The sequence below is a fragment of the Heliangelus exortis genome, chromosome 8 (assembly GCF_036169615.1).
Source record: "Heliangelus exortis chromosome 8, bHelExo1.hap1, whole genome shotgun sequence".
NCBI lineage: Eukaryota > Metazoa > Chordata > Aves > Apodiformes > Trochilidae > Heliangelus > Heliangelus exortis.
Window position 1 is genome coordinate 18,562,732 of NC_092429.1, and position 22,387 is coordinate 18,585,118.

At 35.9% G+C, this 22,387-nt stretch overlaps 1 protein-coding gene across 19 annotated transcripts in view; it reads right to left on the minus strand.

The window, feature by feature from the left end:
• Positions 1 to 22,387, minus strand: part of DPYD (dihydropyrimidine dehydrogenase) — a 344,906-nt gene that overhangs the window by 241,503 nt on the left and 81,016 nt on the right. For all 19 annotated transcript variants that reach the window (XM_071750810.1, XM_071750811.1, XM_071750816.1 and 16 more), the window contains exon 4: positions 2,871 to 2,958. In XM_071750810.1, the coding sequence (XP_071606911.1) occupies positions 2,871 to 2,958 (88 nt within the window). The remainder of the gene's footprint in view (positions 1 to 2,870; positions 2,959 to 22,387) is intronic.

Sequence of the window (22,387 nt, forward strand, 5' to 3'; positions counted from 1 at the left end):
CCTTATATACTGCTTGCTTGGAAGAAAGCAAGGAATTCTGAAGTGCAGTAGTGTCAGAGCAGTAATACATCCCTATACCTAGGAAAAAATCCTTTTAAATAAAAGAAACCAGAAGGATTTACATTTTCTTAGAAACAGATATTGTTATAATAGAAGCACCAGAAACTAATTTGTCAAAACAACAATGTACACTGCAGACATCAAGTCAAGCTTGGGTTTGCTCTGTGCACTGTTTATTTCCCTGAGAAGCTGCTTGGTACATGAATTAGAGAAGGCAAAGCCATTGACATGGAGACCACAAATATGCAGGGCTTCGTAGCCTTTTTGCTCAGCCTGTGACCTCAGCTATTTGCTAAGCTTATCTGGTCGTGGGTTTTTCTCACTTCATGGTTTTTTTGTTTCGGTTTGGTTTGACTTTTCTGTTTGTATGTTTGTTTGTTTTTAAAGTCAGCATTAGAGCTGTTTCAGAGAAATGCTTCCACAGCCATGCTATATTAAATTTCTTCCAACACGGTAAGGAGAGAAAGCAAAGGATAAGACTGCAAGTAAGCTTACTCTTGGAAGTGGATTTGACTGAAACAGCACTGATTTTAGGCATCCTAATATCCTGGCTAGCAGAAACTGACACCCTGACTTTTTAAAACTTCCTATGTGTGAACATTTCCTGCTGTCTATGCAATTACCAGGCACCAACAAGAGGCAAAAGCGATTACTGAAACAGTTGCATTCCTTTTATAAAAAACTAGTTCCAGACTGAATACCAAAGCTATTGATAGATAGGGATAGGGTCCAAAAAGAAACACTGTAAGTACCTTTCAGGTACAAAGATACTAGTTTTTTCCATAAAGAATTAAAAAATCTAAGAGAACATTATCACACTGCTATTCTCTTCTGAAGCAGGTTTCCTCATAAAACAGCAAGTGATTAGGTCACTTCCTCAGGGCCAAAAGAGTTTTACCTAGCATCTGCAGATTCTAAGATGATTTAAAAATATTATCATCAAACAGCCCAAACTTCATAGGGTTGATCCACCTCACTGACCACCTGACAGGTTAAATCTCTCCCTAAGAAAACCTGTAAGAGTGTACCCAGTGGCTTCAGCTGGGCAAACACTTCACACATTTGAAGCTATCTCCTAAAATTATTCCAGTATACCCATGCCAAACACAACTCTTACAGCTCTGCAACCATCCACCTTGATTTTCTCTGCTCTTTAATGGAGTCACAGAATTCAGAATGAATCAGCTGTTAAAGTTACTTACCCTGTCTGACAAGTCACAAAGGCATACCATATTTCTGAGGCTACCAGAGGCTAAAAGACCCAATAAATTTCTCATTCCAGGATGCTGCTGATGTTAGTTCTTCTGACGTCCTCTTTTGCAGTCTTTGGTTCCTAATCCCTACTTCCTTATTACCAGCTTTTGATAATCAGTTCCTTTTTCTTTCCTCAACAACACAGTACTATCCTACCCGGAGCAGAAGCATAACTAATGCTTAATGAGAAAAGACCATTTTCTTAAAATACTAAATGTTTGCTTTAGGTTTCCTAAACAAACTACAGCAAAATGATGAGATGGTGACAGGCAGTTTCAGTACTTCCTTCTACCTTCTCCTTTCAGTTTGCCTGCTTCATGCTCCTGGATGATGTAACAAGCACCAATATGCTGCATCCTATGCTGTGGTTGCAAAAAGCTGCCTATGTTCATGAAAATAAATGCTGCAGTGGCAGGGTACAGACTATATAAGAAAGCTGTCTACATGCAGATGCTGTGCATAATGCCAATTACTTAAACCACATAAACATGTTCTAATTGATACATGTCTCTTAATATCTTCTATTATCTCCTATTGTTTCTTGTTAGGGTGCTGAATTTACTGGTGTCTCTCTGTTCACCACACAACGTAGCAAAAGCAGGGGGCTGGTCACACACACAGCAGTGATGCTGCTGCCCACTTCACTCTGGCTTCACCTGTGTAGACCTTTCAGCTGCACCTCACACTGTGCCATCTCACAGCATAAAAGGCATCCAGAAAATCTTTGCAGCACCCCAGCAGATTATGAGTCTGGCTGGGCTCATACAGACAAATAAATCAGCTAATGGTTCCACAGATGGGAGGTAAGTCTTAAAAGGTATGAGGCAATCAATATCCAGCCATCTTTAGGCTATCCCAGACAGCCCAATTAATCTTTTCATATCAGATTTGCAGTCATCTTTATTTATTTCTATTTCTGACTGTTAAAAGTCATTTGTAAACCACAAATCAGAATAATGTTTTAAAGATTTCATTATGGTTACAGTGTAATAGCCTATTAAGAAAGGTACAGCACCTCCAAAGAGAGGGTTTAATTTATTCCTGTAGTATTTTATTATTAGTATAAGTGCCTGACTACATTTGTATTAACAGAAGCCTCTCGCTATAAACGACAGGCAAACATTTCTTGACATGACCATGAGAAATTTTTGGTCAAACACAAGTTAAACTATAACCACTTCTGAAAAAAAAAATTTAAAAGATCTTCAATGAAGAATAAGTTTTGTAACTGTAACACCTCAGTAGCAACAATGTTAAATAATTACATTATAATACTCAGATTTTTAATATAATTATATTTGAAAACCATCAAACCAAAACCTTTTTCTATAAAGTCGACACAAAGAAATAGATCTGTGCTATACACTACCTGTACAGGCACAGAAAAGCAAGAGAAACAATTAATAATTATCAGACTTTTCAGCTTTAAAGCACCTGTTGTAAACTTTTTTTTTTAAAGACTTTATAAAGATAAGCCTTGAAACACAACCTTACAAACATAATTGCAATTAACTGAAGGTGTCTGATTCCCTGTACTACTGCAAGCCTGGTTTTACCTTGTTTGCAATACTTGTGATGAACGACTTGATGTCCAGATTAGTTGGGCAACTCTTCTGACAGGGGGCATCTGCACACTTTAAGCATCTACAGGAATAAAGAAAAAATGTGTGAAGGAGACACGGGGAAAAATTGCTATAATTAGCATAAGTTTTTCAAATTAGCATGGTAGGAGATAAGCAACAAAGGAACAATACAGAGAATTTTCACTGAATTTCTGCTTAAAACCTCAGACTACCTGATCACTATTGACCTGCTTTCAACACTGATAGGTTGTGTTCTGCTGACTCCACTTTACAGGGAAAGGCAGCAGGGTGCAGTTACAAACACATGGTCCTCACATGCATTAGGAAACAATGCCTAAAGACAAGATCACTAAACTTCTGACCAAATCATTTATCTAGTTGAATAACATCTTTTCTGTGAATATAAATTTCCTAATGAAGTTATAGAAGTGTCATCATGCAATTAAATTCTGGGTGTTGGACAGACATACAAATGCAACAGTATTTCCACAAAGCAAGGATTTTGTAGTGTATGAATCAAAGAATAAAAATGATTAATAATTTTTCAAGTTACTTTTATGCAAGTTTCCTGTGATATGTCTGTGACCTCTAAAAACAGTTCACTAGTCTTGTGCATACTCCCCAGTGACATCCCTAAGACTCTTTTCTTGTCATCCTTAATGACAAAATCTAACTGTGTATTAAAATATACTAAGTAGCAAAGATTTATTGTCTGCTCCTGAATAGACAGAGATCAGATGCCACCCTAGTAACTATCTCAAAATCCATTAAGTTGTTCAAGATGTTCTTTCAGTATTGCTTAACCAACATATAGAATTCAGGTAACAATCGATGGAAAATCAAATAACTTTTATTTTATGTATTATCTGAGCACAGCTACTTGCATAAGTTTCACAAGTCTAACATAATGAGGTTTACTTAATGATAGATACAATACTGTGGAACTGACTAGAACAGGATATTTTCAAATGCAGTAAAGCTTCAAGAACCCTGTAGACTATACGGACAAAGAAACAAAGAGAACATAAAAAGAGAAGAAATGACTGAAAAAAAAATCGTCAATCACCCAGGTTGCCGTGTTGTTTTTATTTTTGTTTTGTTTTTTTTTTCCTTTTCTTTTCTCTTTTCCCAATTAAGGAAAGGGAAAAAAAAAAAAAAAAAAAAAAAAAAAAAAAAGCCAGTTATCAAGAAAAAGATCCCAGAGGAAACCAGGTCTGACAGCCTACAAAAACTGGGAAATCTGATCAAGCCAAGCCCAAGTTCAACACCATAGTGGGTTACCAGTCCAGCTAGGCTGAATGTCAGAGGGCTCTGGCAAAGGAGCAGCAGCAGGTTTAGCTGTGGCACTTAGATACCTCTGCCCAGCACTACCCACTGACAGGAACATGCTATAAATGCCTGAACAAGCAAAGGCAGCCCAGTGGGGACCTCAGAGGGCACGAGCACTGAGTCAGGAGCATGCTCTTAGCAATCCAAGCAGATTGAAAGACAGCACTTTTTACACTAGAAACCAGAAAAGAAAGAAGGTACTCTATACAACATAAAGCACTATTAGGGCTCAGATGATAATTCTGCCTGTGTAGGCAGTAAAGTAAAAATAGAAGTGGAAAATCTTGTGTTTAAAACAGGCAACAATTCCATTATGACTTTTCGCTCTTTACTGAATGTGGTTCCCTTTAAAATACAACAGCCTGGTATCCAAAACCAAAAGAATTCCCTTAACATAAATACATTTCTGTGGATTATATATAGAATAATCTCATGTCAAAACTGACTAGAATGGCATCCAGCAGGATAAGCAGTGTACAGATTACCCGTTGTGCCTAGCAAGCATCTTTACCAAATTATTTCTCTTTTGATTTTTGAGCTGGTTCACAAATAAACAGCTGTTGAAAATGTCAGCTATTGGGGGAGCGGGTAATGCAAACTTGGATGTGGGCTTTAGGGAGGAGGGGAAGGTGCCATGAATATGCCAGTCCAGACTTTCTCTTATAATAATAATACCATATTCTGATTCTCTGAGCACTCTGCAGACTAAAGTGCACCAGGCTGCCATTAATCCCACTTATCACCCTGACAGCTCAGTAATTACACTCCTGCTACAGCTAGGTAGTGTGAGGTACTGTAGTCCTAATAAAACATCAAGCACTGTGAAGAATGCGTGCTGGTGAGGTGTTTTATTAAACTTGGGGGGTTGATCATCCAGTGACATTAGTGTTGACCTATTTTTCCATCTGACAATAAATTATCCTTTGACCATACCATAATACATATTAGAGTGCGTTTACTGTACCAAGGAGCAAAGACACTGCTTTCTGGTTAACTGGGCAAAAAGCATAAATAAAATAGTAGAATCACCCATTAGAAAGTTATTACATAGAATTCTGCAAGCAATTGGTTCTTTCAAAAATCACAAGCAAAATAACACGCTTTTACTGTTAGCTTCAGTTCCATGATCATATCCCCATATGAAGAAACATTAAGTGGTATACATTAACTGTAAGTGTTCTCCCACCATATGAAATCTCATCTTTCATTTTACAAAGTTATTACATTATTATAGTTTTAATTCAAAATAACATAAAAACAAACCACAAATTTAAATGTCTTCAATTCATCTGCTAGCTTCCAGCAAATTTAAATCAAGAGCTACATGTTCATTACTAAAAAACAAACAACAAGCAACAACAAAAGAAAAGAAACAAAAAACCCAAAAAACCACTAAACCTCCACAAAATGAAACAGGAATGTTTTTAAGTGTTTACAGATCATACTGTTTTGAACTCCATAAAAATAGAGAGCACTAACAGTACACAAAGTCAGACCTATGCTGACCTCAGAGAACATCTCAGCATTTCTTATTAAAACTATACAAAGAAAATCTTTCCAACTATCAGAAAATGCTCTGTTATATTTTTTTTCTGTTTTTTTCATGGAACAGCATCTCCTTTAGAATCACACAGGCTATGCTGAATCTTAAACCCCTACAAATGCTACTCAAGTATAGCTTATTTATATAAATATTTATGCAAATATCATTTGGCATAGCTTTTGAGACATGCCCGTGACTATGTAATGACAGAAAGTCACATTTCTTACACATCTAAGCTCACAATTTACATCTCTTACTGAACAGTGTTAAATTATACATATGTATTTACACCGAACTTAAAATTCTTAACTTCTTATTTTTAAATGTTGCAACACTAAAGTTATTTATTGTTTAAGGTGAATGTGCTTGTGAATCTCTTTCGGTCACAAAACAATGCATGCAAAGGGTACTTTGTAATCCAACATAATTAACTAAAAAAAAAAAAAAAAAAAAAAAACCCAAAACACAACAAAGACCAGTAGATTACAAATTACAAACATCTGAAGACAATGAAAGCAAAAGGCACTCCAAAGTAATGATTTTTTTCCCAAGGTAATAAAAAGAAAAATAGAATAGATTAAAATTGCAAATTCCTGAAGCACATGCTACCCCTTGGGGAAAAAAAAAAAAAAAAAAAAAAAAAGAGAGAGAGAGAAATGCAAGGATCCATGAGCTATGTCTACACATAAAAGGAATAGAAATCAAAGAAAAGAAAGAAGAAGAAAAAAAAAATAAAAAATTTCTTAACCGAAATCTTTTTCCAAGGAAAAAAAGATACCAGAAATCAGTTCTCTACAGAAGAAAAGGAAGCCACAGACTAATTTTCACTTAATGTTTTTATCAGTTTAACTTTTGAAATTTACCCAGTATTTTATTTAAAATTTAAAATATCTGGCAAAAAGATTTTTTTCTCATTTCTAGGTCTAAACCAGTTTTTAACACATTCTATCTTTTAAACAAAGAAGGGCAATTTAATCATATCTTTAAGTAAAACTGTACCAAACAATTGCCAATCTAACTGGCAACAATATTACCTGAAGTGCAATCACATGAATGCTGAAAGACCGAGGGCAGAGGAGTGAAACAGATAATCTGGAGTAATATTCTACAATAGATCACTGTTGATAATTTATCAAATTTCCATATATCACAAAACTGGCCAAATAACCTTTATCATGGTTACCGTTGACAGAGGTTTAGAAGTAGATTAAATCCTAACTGATTTATGTGGCTTTCTGCAGAATATAAACATTAATTTTGAAAAGAAGCTTCCAGCTCTACTATTTGTAGAAGTTTCTAAAACTTCATCCATTACTCAGATACACAAATGGCCCAGATACACACATAACAGTTTTACAAAGGTCTCACAATGGTGTCCTGAGGCTTTTGTCAATTAACTTTAAGAGAATGGTGTAGATGATTCCATCTAATGAACTGGAGGCCAATTTGCACAGATCCAATTCTGACATCAAGGCTCGTTTGATTTAAAATATCTTTCACCACTCTCTAAACTCTGGGTTGGGGATGGTAAACAGTGGGATGAGAAACCCACACGAAAGGAAGAAATAAATCTATAATTTCAAAATAAAGATATAATTCCAAAGTTGAATGAATGCTCGTTGCTTTTGATGACAGAAGCAAAGTGCATCACATAAGTTTTTCTCTTGGAGTTTTATTTTAACTGAGGCTAATCTTGCAAAATTTAGGCTTTCTTCTTCCTATTCAATCTTGTTGTACTTACATAAGGTCAAGGACAAGCCTAAATAAAGATTCTTACATATATACCCCTGTTTAAACGAGATAACAGGATAAAAATCCTCCACTACAACAGAAAGCCATTGATGGCAGCTGCAATAAAAAAAGACCTGCTGCCACTATTTTCTTTATTAAAAAGCCCTAAAACATGCAAAATAACAATAAATTAAAAAAAAAAAATTATGCTATGCCCCTTAGTCTTCCTGTTCATTAACATTTCACAACACATAGGAGTAAAAGACTATAAAGCAACAGGGATTATAAAGTTGCTGGGTTTAAATATCAAACACAGTAACAGTCAATATAAGGGTCTGATGAGTACCAAAGACAGATGATTCTTAGAGGAATATTTGTTTCCATGCAAAGTCAAGAAGCAGAAAAAGAGATTCTCACTCACAAGGTTGAGAACTGTCGTGTATGTGCAATGTAACAATCAAGACCAAAAAAAATCCTCAAATTAGAACAAAGTACAAACACGTAATTTTGGATCATAGAAAAAAAAAATATAATCCCCAAGAAATTCCTCTGAACACAAAGGGCACCAAAAAATGTATAAAAGGCAGGGAACAGACTGTATGAGGAAACAGGTAGCATGGTCCTGGATATGAAATACTGGATAGAGAAATGCCCAAACTGTTAGCAGCACACAGGCACCATAGGAAACAAAACATTCAGTATCACTAAATTGGTAATACTGGTTAAAAAGAAAACACTCCCACATGATCACTGTTGCCTCTTCAGTCACCTGGGGGTCCTGTGAGCCTCCTGCAGACCCAAAGAAAATGGGAAAACTTCTTTGTTAGTAAACTGAGATGATCAGAGAAAGCACATTTTAAATACAGGTACTGTACAGGATTAGAAACAAATATGACATTTCTCCTGCCAGCTACAGGAGGTGTAAGGGAGTTGCTCTTTATTGAAAGGAAGGAATCCTCAGAGTTGAAAGTTAGCCTTCAGACACAAAACCCTCCTACCCTAGTGCAGAATAATGGCACTTAAAGACAAGGTTATTTTCAGACTCTTAAGAGGCAGTGAATCATACGGTCATAGACTCCAAATCATTCCATTCATCAATGACTCATCTCTCTCTTTTCTTCTTTGACTCTCTACATGACCATAATTCTTCTTTTCTCATCTACTTCTGAATCCCCCTTGAGTGCAGGAACTCTTCTCTCCCCTTTCCATCTGCTTGGCTGTCTTTCTGGTTTTTGTAGTTTTTCACCCCCATTCATCTGAAACTTCTTCTCCTCAGTATAACTCCATTATAATGGGTTATATTGATAACAAAAGAAGTGTGACCCAGTGTCTGCCAGCAAGATTTTACAACCATGGTGTACTTTTAAACCCTTCTTCTGAGTTCTTACTCAGAATTTCTTACTCAGCTCTTCAGCATCTCCATTTCTGGTCTATTCCTGCACTAAAACTATCCTTGCCTAGCATATCTTCTGCAAATTTAGGATTGTGCTGTTCCAGTGTGTGATCAGACATATGCAAATGGTTTCTATCAGAAGAAAAGTAGATTGGAAGGATTACTTAAAACCTTGCTGAATGGTGAGAACACAAGCCAGGCACTGCTCTCTACTCAGCTCAGAGATAGTGCTCTGAGCACCGCCCCATGGCAAGAAGCCTGCTCCAAATCACAGGAAATTGTATTCTGCCTGCTTTTAAATCCCCCTGTCATTTTACTGGGACACAGAATTTTTCACTTACCTTATTTCAATATAGCCTAAAAGACTACTTCCTATCACCCACTTCATTTTATACAGCTTGTATATCATTACTTCAATCGTATTTCTCCAGTTTATAATGTTACAGAATAAAACTGCTATATAAGAAAAAGCACTGCAGCTTACAGAATACTGTAGCACAAAGCATGTGTATCAGCACATGCCACATCAGAAAAGCTGTAGCATCCTTTTGACATAAAGAAATCAAAACAATTTATTTTCTATATCATGCAAATTATTTCAACCATCTTATGCTTTCTTATAGACTCAAATATGTAAACATGCAAATCAAATAGATAGTTCACATTTCTATTAGTATATTACATATATATTTGTTTTACATCACCAGCACTAGAATCTGTATGGAATACCTTTTGCTAGCCCCTTAACTCCCACACAGACTACATCTTCTTTGGAGTTTTAATAGGACATTTCATTAACTGCATTTTTAAATATGTACTTTGCTTCTATAATCGAATTTTTATAAATTGCTTTACAACATTCAGACTTCTTTGACTTAAAAAAATATGAAATATTATAAATAAATTATTATAAAATAATCTACTGGTGCAGGACTATAATTCTTTCATATTGCATAAAGGGATGAAGTCCAGTGAGTGCCAAAACCTATTTGTATTTTAGTGGTAGATCTTAAATGGGATATGCCATCCCTACAGTTCCTGACAAGTATGTGCTGACTTATGTACCACCCAGCTCTCTTACATCAAACCCACCCAGATGCTTTCACCTGCAGTAATTATTCCACGATAGTCTCTGTAACTTAAGATGAAAAAGAACCTTCATTTCAGTGTTATCTTCTCCATTTCTTGCATTTATTTCCAAGTGACAAAGGTCTCTCCAGTTTACCAGCCCACCATGTTTGGGGAGAGGCTATTAAAAACAATAATCTGCTCCATCCAGGACTATGGGGTACATCAAATGCTCATCATTTTGACACCATTCTCATTTATGACACTACTGATGTCCATAGATTTACATCAGGTAACCTAATCAGAGAGGAAGTCAGACTATAGCTTTAGATAATACTGAGACTGCAGTTGTGAGTCCCAGTACAATCAACTTCTTCTCCATCAAGAGGAATTTGAGATTATTCTCAAGCAGCAGTTAGGAGTTTGGGTGCTGTCATGAAAAACTAGCACAGGAAACAGTAACTGACGTGCTCCAGAGACTCCTGGTCTTCTTGTCTTTAGTTATTTCTTGTTCTTTATATTGTGGTATCTCCCTAGTGAACTTTGGTTGGTCTCTTTAATGATATTCTGACCCAGGCTAGGTCAGTATTACTGTACTGTACAATATGTTTATATATATACCTGCTACAATTTTCAATCCCCATGAATGACAAGCTAGATATCAGTTTCAGTTCACTTTAAAAATTCAATACCTTGATTTGTCCACTGGCTTTAAAAGCTTGGTCTTACCATTTGGGTTTGATATTAAAAAAGGTCTCTTAGTTTTGCATATCTCCCTAGCCTTTTTTTTTTAAAAAAAAAAATCCTCTATAGAAGACTTAGCTCTCTTAGCTTGGTTTGAGCACTGCCAGCTTGGGTTAAGAAGTTTAAAACAATGATATAAGAGCTTTGTACAAAGCAGTGGAGTTTACACAGTTTTATATAATACACAGGACACTATCAGATGTTTTTAAACTGAAAAGACAAAAAATGCAGTGCTTGAACTTTAAGTGCTGCAATCAGTTGCACTGTTCACTGAAAAATGATTTTGTGAACTCTCTCTCGCAGGACTTCATAGATAACTGGCCCAAAAATTGTTGCTTAGTACAATGAAAGAAAAATATCAGGAAAGCTGATCTTCAAATTTAGTTGTATAAAACACTAATGTAAGAGGAAATAGGAAATAAAGTTGAACTTAGCAGCATGCAAAAGTATGGGATATTTTCCTCTCAGAAAGAAAAAAAAAGCAACAACCAACCAACCAAAGAAAAAACAAAACAAAAAAACCCCCTTTGCTTGAGTATAAATTTCAGCTTTATCTTTATACCTCTGTCACTGGTCAAACACAGGAACATTTAGGAAAAAGCTGCTGTTCTAACTGTTCTGTACTAAAGAATTCAAGGGCCACTGATATATAGGAAAACTATTCCATAATCTGGATAGCTATCCATTTTTCATACTTAATTATTACAAAAGCAAAAAAAAAAAATAGACAAAAGGGCACGTTCTGAGTAAAGAACATACCAGGTAGGCTATTTCCTCCCATTCACTTCAGAAGTAAAGTAACTTTTTTTTTTTCAAATGAAAAACTTAATACAGATTTACAGCAATAATCAATACGAAAAAAACTGAAATGATGCTCACAATAAGTATTACATAGTTGCTGTGTTTTCAGAAGTATTAAAGTATTAACCAATATTCAAAATTTATTAAGCTGTCCTGGAAAAACTAAATATAGTTAAGGTTTTTATTCCTGTCAACAACATATTTTTACTTAAACCTTCAAGTTTTTAGAGTTACAAAACCAAGTAATTAAAAGTCAGTTTGCAGCTTCTCTGAAAACAGTGATTACATTTCACACTACATATTAATAAATATGCTCTCAGCACCACATTGAACACAATATAATTTGTTGCTTATTACGACAAACGTGGTGGTAACCCATATTTTTCCAGTAGTGCAAAAGATGCACAAGAAACACACTTGTTGGTAAGACTTTGATGCTATCTATTTAGAACTCTGACTGTGCTCTTTCAAGTCCCTGAAAGCAGCACTTTAACTGCCAAGCCAACCACTTGTGGCTCAGCCACATGGAGCCTTATAGAGGTTTTTAAACTGGTACATTTATGTTCACCACAACAGTGATCCCTTTCACATAGGAGACAGCTGTTACATGATGTTCAATATCCTTTTAATCCTCTATAGACCTTAGACAGAAGGGTTGACAGAGCTGACAGTTTTTATTATAGCTTGCCCTGTACACGATAATCTTCTTTTACCTGGACTATTCTCCCAGAAGTGTTACAGACTTTTGGACTTACATCAAGGATTATTTCTAGTCTTTTTAGGAGAGAAGAAATTATTTTTAGGTGGCATGATTCTTATCCTGTGTGAATTGACTTTTCAAAATATGAAACACCGGTTGTCTGTTTGTCTTAATGTCAGTGAAACCCCTTTGGGTTCACTTCAGGAAAAACATACTTTACAAGCTCTGTCACAGACATTTTTTTTCTCCCAAAATGTCTTCATCATCTATGCACATCTTATGAATGGCACTCTGTACAGCACTCTGTACAATACACTGTTAACAGCAGGAGTACACATTTAGCGTTTATTTTTACTAAAAACTTAAGACATTTAATAATAACATATATAAATAATCTATGATGAAGTATAATATAATTAAAATGCATGCATTGGAAATTCAAGAAAATGCTCTCAGTTAAAAACTACAAACCCAAAAGAAACTGATTTCTTCCCTACAGCACCACAGAGACTCTATTAGACCAATAGTGCTAATGCTCATCAGTCTTGCAATTTAGGCATGACAGCAATTCCACCACAATTACCAAAAGAAAAAGTAGTCTTGGAAAGAGAAAAGCTGCAGAATAAGCTGGTGTTTCCCTTGTTTTTAGGATGTGAACTCCAAAGAATTATTTGGTTCTCTCTTTACTGTCATCCTGGTTGGATGGGCATGTTGGACTCAATGCTCTTTAGAGGTCCCTTCCAATCCCTAACTTTCTGCGATTCTGTGATCCTGCCATTTCCCAGAGAACTGATGTGATGTCCACCTAGAATCCAGGCACTAGCAAGGCAGACCTGACTGTTCCCTGCACACAAAGTATTCCCACCATTTCCAAACCCATGATGCTGTCAGCAACAGGCAGGGGTATGGGAGGAAGGGAGAGAAGAGGGTGAAATATCAAGGAAGTTTGTGCAGGCTTTACTGACTGCACCACCTGAAGATTTGACCCTACACTGAGTGTACTGTGGAAGCAGACAAAAGCACAAAATACCTCACTGAACTCTGTATTAAAAGTAAAAGTTTCAAAGGTTTCCACTTCCCTTTTTTTCAGATTTGTAGGGGCAAAACAAAGCAAAAAAGCAACAACAAAAACCAAAACAAAGCAAGACAAACAAAAAAAAAAACCCACCAACCAAACCAAAGTTTGGAACTCCAGAGAAAACCAAGAAGTCAGGCACATTTCCACTGAGAACCCAATAAAGATGTTTCTCCCCATACAGAAGGCAAATTATTGACCCCAGTCAAACATCTCTTATCAAATATTAAAACTCAGAGTATCCTTAGTAAAGTGCAGTCCTGTCAGATGGTGAACATTAGTTAATTATCAGACTGTTTAATGGTGCTTTATTTTTATATTTGTAGCCCCTAGTGGGACTCACTTAAACCCTTCATTTGCTTATAATGAAAGCTCATAAATGTCTTGTTAACCAACACAATGCAAGTCTCTCAGAAGTGAGTCCCCACCATCCAGACTATAGGAAAGGCTTCAGCATCCTCACTCTTTCCCCTTGCCTTAAATGTGATTCAGCAACATACGTGAGAACCATGTCCTATTCCTCCTGCCTCTTTTCTGAGAGATCTCCTGGAGTAGAATTTTCTGACAAATTCTTGCTGTTTCTAAGATTTAATATTTTCTCTAGAAAATGCGTGTGTGCAATGAAAGACTTCCATCTTCTTTTGCAAATCAAGAGGTTTGTCTAAGACACCTTAGTAAGTGACACTGTCACTTGTTAATATTCTCAGCCATCAAGACCCAGAAAAAAAGAAATAGTCTTGTTATTCTTATTTTCTAAACTGCATACAATTTCTAAATTATTAACCACAGGAAGAAATATATTCTTGTTTATAATATATAAGCATCTTTCAAAAATGAGGCATCTTCTTGTATACATTGTGTTGAAGAGATTTATTTGGCTTTTCTACCTTAAATTTATTCAAAACCTAAAGATTCAAAATGAGTATCCCCTCGGCAAGTGAAACGAGCTTTATGACACAATAACAGAAATCATATAGGAAAACTACAGAGGTCAGCACAGAGCAAAGATAAACCCACTGTAAATTACACTAGGAAGCAATGCTGCATTCCTAATAGCCTGAGTTTAAAGATATAAGTAACATTTCAACAGTAGTTGAGAATTCAGTCATACTTGTTTATTAGAGTAAAAACATCAACTCATTAAGTTCAAATGACTGGTATATACATGCTCTATCTAGATTTTGCTATAATCACCATCACTAAAGAATTTTACAGCTTTCACAGTATGATGATATAAATAAATGACAAAGCCAAAAGCCACTCTTCAGATCATTGACATTTACGTGAAACTAATAGAAAAATCTAATAAATTAAAAGATAATACCAATTGCTTTCTTTTCTTTTCTTTCTTTCTTTCTTTCTTTCTTTCTTTCCTTCTTTTCTTTCTCTTTCTTTCTTTCTCTCTCTTTCTTTCTCTCTTCCTTTCTTTCTTTCTCTTCCTTTCTCTTTCTCTTTTTCTTTCTTTCTCATTCTCTTTTTCTCTCTTTCTTTCTCATTCTCTTTTTCTCTCTCTTTCTTTCTCTCTTTCTTTCTCATTCTCTTTTTCTCTCTCTTTCTCTTTCTCTCTTTCTTTCTCTCCTTCTTTCTCTTTCTCTTTCTTTCTCTCCTTCTTTCTCTCTCTCTTTCTTTCTCTCCTTCTTTCTCTTTCTCTCTTTCTCTCCTTCTTTCTCTTTCTCTCCTTCTCTCCTTCTTTCTCTTTCTCTCCTTCTTTCTTTCTTTCTCTTTCTCTCCTTCTTTCTTTCTTTCTCTTTCTCTCCTTCTTTCTTTCTTTCTCTTTTCTCCTCCTTCCTTCCTTCCTTCCTTCCTTCCTTCCTTCCTTCCTTCCTTCCTTCCTTCCTTCCTTCCTTCCTTCCTTCCTTCCTTCCTTCCTTCCTTCCTTCCTTCCTTCCTTCCTTCCTTCCTTCCTTCCTTCCTTCCTTCCTTCCTTCCTTCCTTCCTTCCTTCCTTCCTTCCTTCCTTCCTTCCTTCCTCCCTCCCTCCCTCCCTTTTTTCCTCCTTTTTTCTTTTTTTTTTTTTTTTTTTTTTTTCCAAAACTTATGTACACTGTAGTGACAATACACAGGCTCACTTTCTACTGACTCGGTTGTTGCCAAATAGATTTTGAACCTGAACCTCTTGATGGATAGGTTGGTTCACAAAAGCAGCATACTGCACATTTCTGCTTTATCATTTTTTATCACTTTCATTCATTCAAAGTAGAAAAAACCCTCCAGCCAGACTACTTAACTGGGGATTTATGACAGCTGAACAACTTTACCAAGTCTTACCAGCCAGGACTACTGTAAAGTTACACAGACAGAAGAACAGGACTAGATAACCTAACAGGTTTACACTTGAAATTTCTTCTAGTATGTTGGGTAATGGCCTAAAACCCAGCAAATTTAGGTCTGCTTATCTATCTGCTGTTGAGTTTTTCCACAGAGATAAGAAAACTTCAAATTCTTTAAAGAGCTCACGTATCTCTCATGTTACTTAGTTTTACAAGAGTGACACTTTCTCCTTATACAGTAAATCCCTATTTTTAATACCTAACTAGTCACTCCAGAATTAGGCAGTCACTCCAGAATTAGGGTAAATAAAAGGACCCCAGTTAAATAAATAGTACTCAAAGGGCCTAAAATATTTGACTATTATATACAAGGATTTTAAAATACAATCACCTGAATACGTTTTTCAAACGGGTTTTGTTTCTAAATGCTATGGCATGCCCTTTTAGCTGGATGTATATTGGCAAAGAAAACTCTATGTACTTGCTAAACATAGAAAAGGCACTGGGCTGCTAATGCCAAGATGGCTTAGGTGGCAACTAGACTAAAATCAGTTGTGTTTGCAAAAAAAAAAACAACCCCTGTATCTTATTTTTTACCCTTACAACCTAAGATTAATAAAAGACAAAATATTTGCCACATTTCCTCCTAAAGCAAAACTAATGTAGTAAAAATGCTTTCTGGGATGGCCCCGCATTAAGTGCTGTCTGAAAGTATTAAAAGAAATGGGTCTTTATCAGAGAAATGCAGATAAGATAAATTTTACGATGAATTTTTAAAAAGCATGAATCTGTTGGCTTACCATAGTTCTATAGATCACTTGTTCTTAAGTATTTTGCACTGTAATTTTTTGTATACACTCAAATCACTAGACTAATATCAAATACAGCAATTCCATGACTGTCAATATAGTACAATTGAAAAAGCATATTTTTCCCATTTCCCAAGGCATTGCATTTTCAAAAAGTGCTGGAAGGATTTAAATATTCTCTTTTGGTAGATATTTTCTCTTGCTACAAATGAGCAGATGTCACCTTTTTGGCAATTCTTTTATATGTAGTTATTTGAAAATAATTATAGGAAAATGTTAAATACATATATGTATCAAGTACTCCAGAAAAATCCAAATACCACATTTCTCAGACAAGTCACAGAGATTTTTCAGAAAGCCTGGGAATCACTACAAAGCTGCTTCTCTTCAACTTTCCATTAATACCTCTTCTCTCTACACAGGGTTCACATCAGCAGCTTCCCAATTGTTCCCACATCCTGGGCTTAGACACTGTGATTTTAGTGTTCTTTTCTAACCCAGAAGTATTCGGGTTTGATGAATACATCTGATAACTTCTAGCAGCTTCATGCCACAGGATTTATAGGATACTACAATGCAGCCTATGAAATCAACACAATCTCAGGTATAGCCTCCTTACCAGTGTCTCTCTTATCATTGAGGACTGTTGTTATCTATACTCTATATGAATGCCAAAAGAAGAGACAGGTCTTATTAAAGCTCAATGCAGTAAGAATCCTGAGGTTCTCTACCATGCCCTTTCTATCACTGCCATGATATCACTACTACTGCCCTTTCTATCACTACCGTGCCCTTTCTATCATTTCTATATATATTGGATATATTCCAATTTGTGGTGACTGTGGACTAGTAAGAGCTTAGACTGTGAATGCTGCTGCTGATTTATTGGATGCCTTTCCGAGTCAGGACTTGCCCGGTTAGCAATTTTTAAAGTAGTTAGTTCACATGAATGAAGACATCTTGATAATGGCTTTTGAATTTTAAGCAGCAGAGGAGAGATACTTTGCTTTAGAATCTCACACTGGCTCCATATTAGGTATATTTAAGGGCTGTATCTTCTATGAGGGGCTGCGTGGTGCTAAGCAATGTTCAGTCAAGAAACCTACCTAAAAATAACAGAAACTACAAAGGTTCCATCTTCATTCCATGATTTCTGACTAAGCTTATGCAATTCAACAAAAAAACCCAATATAAATTCAAACAAACACTGTTAACTTGTGTATTAGCTGTGTTACTGTTTTGTGTTCAACTACATAACATGAAGCAGTGGAACAGAAGACATAAAATGCAAGTAAATGGTGTTTAGCCACTTGTAATTCAGCCAATGCTATTTGGTTTTCCTTTGCAGGCCTAGAACAGCAGAAGTCTAGCTAACCACTCTTTAAGTTCCCATTTCATTACAGGCTTGAAATGTACCAGTCACATTATGACTTGAATCCTAGTAGTATTCTTGGCGATACCCCCTAGTTGATATTTTCTACACTCTGAAGCAATTTTTGCATAATCAGAAGGTGGAACATTTTGCCACTCATGAGAGGTTTGTGATTCCGCAGTAGAAAGGAATTAACAAGAGTAAAAGCTCTTTGTCTTTTCTTCATCCCATTATTTCCTTACCCATGAATAACCCCTCCAAAGACCATGAGTTTTTCAGAGACAAGTGTTTAATAGCTATTGCTCAAAGAGGGGGGAAAAAAAATAATGTCCCAAATGCAAAAAACCCAAACCAAACCACAATCAGTTAAATTAGGAACAGAACTCACATATTTATTTTGAAAGACCTCTCCAAAAAAACATTTTAGTGCTTTATACATGCAAACAAAATACATTCCAGCAACCAAAACGCTACTAACCTACACTTCCAAAACAGGACCACACAGAACTGTTCACAGTTTCAAACAGAAGCAACAGAAATATAAATAAATATTACACAGGGCAATACAACCCTCCAATTTTTTCAGCAATGAGACAGGAGTGACACTGCTCTGGCAAAAAGCTCTGCTGATAGCACAGAATGATCTTTGCTAAAATATACTTGAGTATGTTTACTAGTGCAATGCAAGGTGATGTACTAACATTAACATTTAACACTGAACCACCAAAGTCAAAACAGATTAAGTACATTTTCAGATACGTCATTCTTTTTTTTGTGTGTTTGTTCACTTGCTAATCTGCACAATTCAGTAATTCGTAAAATGGTCTTCCTGTCATTAGTGCAAATTAGTAATTTCTAGCACATAATTAAAATATGCATTAAACTTATACTTTCCATTGCATGTTTGTTGCCCTTGTGAAGATAAAAAATGTTACATAGGCAAATGAAATTCTAGGGTGATTATTTTGAACCTGAAAATTGCTCCATACAACCTCTTGACATATTTCTGAACATTAGTCTGGTGAGCATACTATACTGTCAACAGTATTCTTTCTGCTTAGCATGAAAATATAAAGCTATTTTTCTTGAATAGCTTATGATAGCACTACCTATTCATATATTTTAAACAGAAGCCATTTCTTCATTGGATGAATCCTATTACTGCCACACCAGTAACATTATACCTGCTTTAATGCTTCTCTAACACACTTTTTCCATAGTATAAGCCTTAGATAAATCTCAAATCCCAGCAAGTTCCATTGAAAAATTTAAACATCATTTTGATTTGGGCTTCAGCCAAATCAGAATTCAGCTACAGTTTGCAGTATTGCATTGCAAGAGTGATTGTAATGATCCACCATCATTTTTGGAGGGATAGGGGTTATTGTTAATGTATCTCTCATTTCTACCAGAGTTCACAATACAAACATTATAAAACAGTCATGAGTAGTTCCAATAATTTTCATGTTCCAATGGAACAAAAAAATCAGATTGATTTTAGATGGTTTGGGTATGTGTTATCCTTCTCTCTATCAGGACAAAAAATTCATGAGTTCCAGCATTTTCTGTATTCTCACAACATAGGTAAGGTAGGTGTGGAACACAAACAATCTTGACCGAAAGAATTTAAATCATTTTAGTCAGCATCTATGAATTATGTGTGACAAATGCCCTCAAGTATTCCACCTTTTTGCACAGCCGGTTCATAATTGCTTATGCTAGTATCTATTAAATATTTTATTAATTTACCATGAATATAAAGTATGACATTACCAATGTATTATTCGAGAAATAAGAGATTAAATTACTGACTGTATCCTGGGGGGCCAGGAGGTTGGGGGTGGTGGCGGGAAGATAAGCAGGGAAAAATGTGGATTAAAAAGAAGAGAGAAAAAAAGAAAAATTAACAGTAGTGAGCATGAAATAACACAGATACTTGGCTAGGCTCAATTTCACAAGCCAAACCTAGCCCAAGAGTGTCAGAATGCTACACATTAATTCTGGGACCAGAATTTACAGTTCAGAGACCCACAGGTTTTTTATAAATATACTCATTAATTTGCTGATTTTTTTAAAAATGCCACATTTCACTTTTTCCTTTAATAAGGAAGCAGGTATTTGAGGCAAATTTCAAAATTAAAATGCTTAATTTTACATCATGTTTTATGGAAATGCACAGTTTTTGTTCAAAATCTTTCTATTGGTCCATCTTTGGTTACTTGACAGCCATTTCTGCAATACTGTTACAACACAGATGGTCTGAATTTTTCTGTCCATTTACAGATCACTATTCTTTTATTAGAGGCTGGCAGCATTTACTTTGCCAGGTGAGAACCTAGCCTTAATAATATAGCTTTTAAAATGAGTGATGCAACTTCTGCCCCACAGATCAACAGACAAAAGCATTGAAAGTATCAAGAACCAAGTATCATGAATCAGAGCCATTTTCAAAAATATTATTTTGTTAACCATGACTTCTTGCTGACATAAAACTTGTCTGCACTGCGACTCCAGTGATTAGTGTTCATCCTGAAAATGGTCCATTCGTTTCAAATGCAGAAATGTTGTTTTTTAAATTAAAGATTCTAAAACTTCAAGACATCTTGGTAGCACTGAGAAAATAACAGACTCCCAGCGTGTTGCCCGACTCCCAGCATTGTTGGCATCCGTCGTCTTTGGGGATGTAGGGCAGGTGACAGCAAAGTGTCAAAAGCCCTCACTTTGGATCTGGAAGCAGCATAGCTAAGCCAGTGCCTGCAACCACATTAGCTCTGCCAGTAAAACTAGGCTCAGCATTACGCTGACACATCTATTATTTTCTGTTTGCCCACAGAGGATGACCTTGGAAATATTCAAGACCTGACTGGACCGCTCAGAGCAAGCTGCTCTAGCAGCATTGCTCTGAGTAAGACTGGACTAGACAACCTTCTTATGTCCCCCCCAATCTCAGTGAGCCTGCAGCTCTGCAAGAGACATCTAAATTGTCTGCTCAAAGATAGTTTGTCCCTGCCTGCCCTCCTGAGGGCTTATTGTCACAGACCCAGAGCTATGCCAGCCACAGCTTCACACAGTGCTAAGCAGAACTGACACTGAACTCAGACGTGTTCACACCTGTACAAAAGGCTGCATTTATCCCCCCACATTGACCGAGGCATTCACCATCAACACAGCACCTGAGTATCTCACTCTTGGTTTGTACCTCTCTCCCCATCAAAGCTATAAGGCAAAGAAACATTATTTGAGTTTTGACAATGAAGGACTAAGGCACAGAACACTTTAGAAGCTTTTAGCAGCCTACAGCAACCACCATGCAGCCTACAGCATCCAAGCCTTCAAGGCAATATCAGAACCATTGCACTGTTATGCATTCCTGGATACTCCACTGAACTATCAAGGTAGACACTGTCCCTCTTTCTTATTTTAAGAAAGATTTTCTGAATTTCTTTTTTAACAACTTACCATGTTTAACATTATGGTTATACATTAGCATGTATAACCATACAAGTTAACAACTACCATGACCAAGACCAGAACTCTCAACCTGCTCTTCTGAGCAAACAAAATTACAGTCCCAAGGAAATCAATGAGAGGTCTGTCTCTAACTTCATTGTACCCTCAAGTGAAATTATAGAAACTTTTTTGCTATTTTACTCATGCTTATTTTAAAGAGTGAAGGCATCTCAAGAGTTACCTGGACTTCAGACTGAGTCATTGATAATCAGAAGACTGCTGAGTGTCAGATGAAGAATCGTTGTCACAGGGATTATTATGACAGTAAAAAAAAAGTTTCATTTTTAGACTGCTGTTAAAGTTATAGGCCTACCGGTTAGACATTTTTAAAGGAAAAAATAGCCTGTAAACAGAACCAGTAAATTCAGAAATCATTGAGATTCAGAGGTCCTAGATGACAGTTTTAAAATATGTTCTGAGGAAATAATCATGCTTTAATGAATAGCATCATGTTAGGTCAGACTTTGTTTTTTGGTTTTTGTATTTTTGGCTTTTGTATCATACACTTCTGATTGAACACTGACTAGAGCACGTATGGATTTTAACACCTGCATGAAAACATACTGTACAGTTATTAAAAAACAAACTATAATTTTGCATACCAAAATTACAAAATCCCATAGTATGGGTACCCCATCTTTTAAATTCTTCTAGATGTAGATGTAGCCTCAACAGTAAATATCAGCATTATGCCAGATATTTATGCAAGATTTTTTTTCTTAGAGTTACAGAGACATTTGTGAGACATTTCACATCTCTAAATATTGCATTTTTAGTAGATCAGACAAGTTTTATGACCACCGTTGTTAAAATTCTCTGATAATTCTTGAAGATATGCCAAATTATTGCTAGCATTAAAATAATTCCAGATTTAGTACTCCAGATTTCAGAAAACAAAGTAGTTTTATTTGCATGGTTCCTTAGAAAAGAAGCAGAAAGTATGTCCAAAATTACTGATAATGAGGAAAGATTGGATATCTACATCGTTCATAATATTCAGTTCATTTGACAATGTTCTCCACGGCATCTAACTACAGCTGTAATTATTGCAATAAGCAGTATGCTCTCAAACTAATGAGAAATCCTACAGATTAATTTTTGAAGTGTCTTTCCCTTAATGATTCTCCTATCAATTTGATCTCTTGG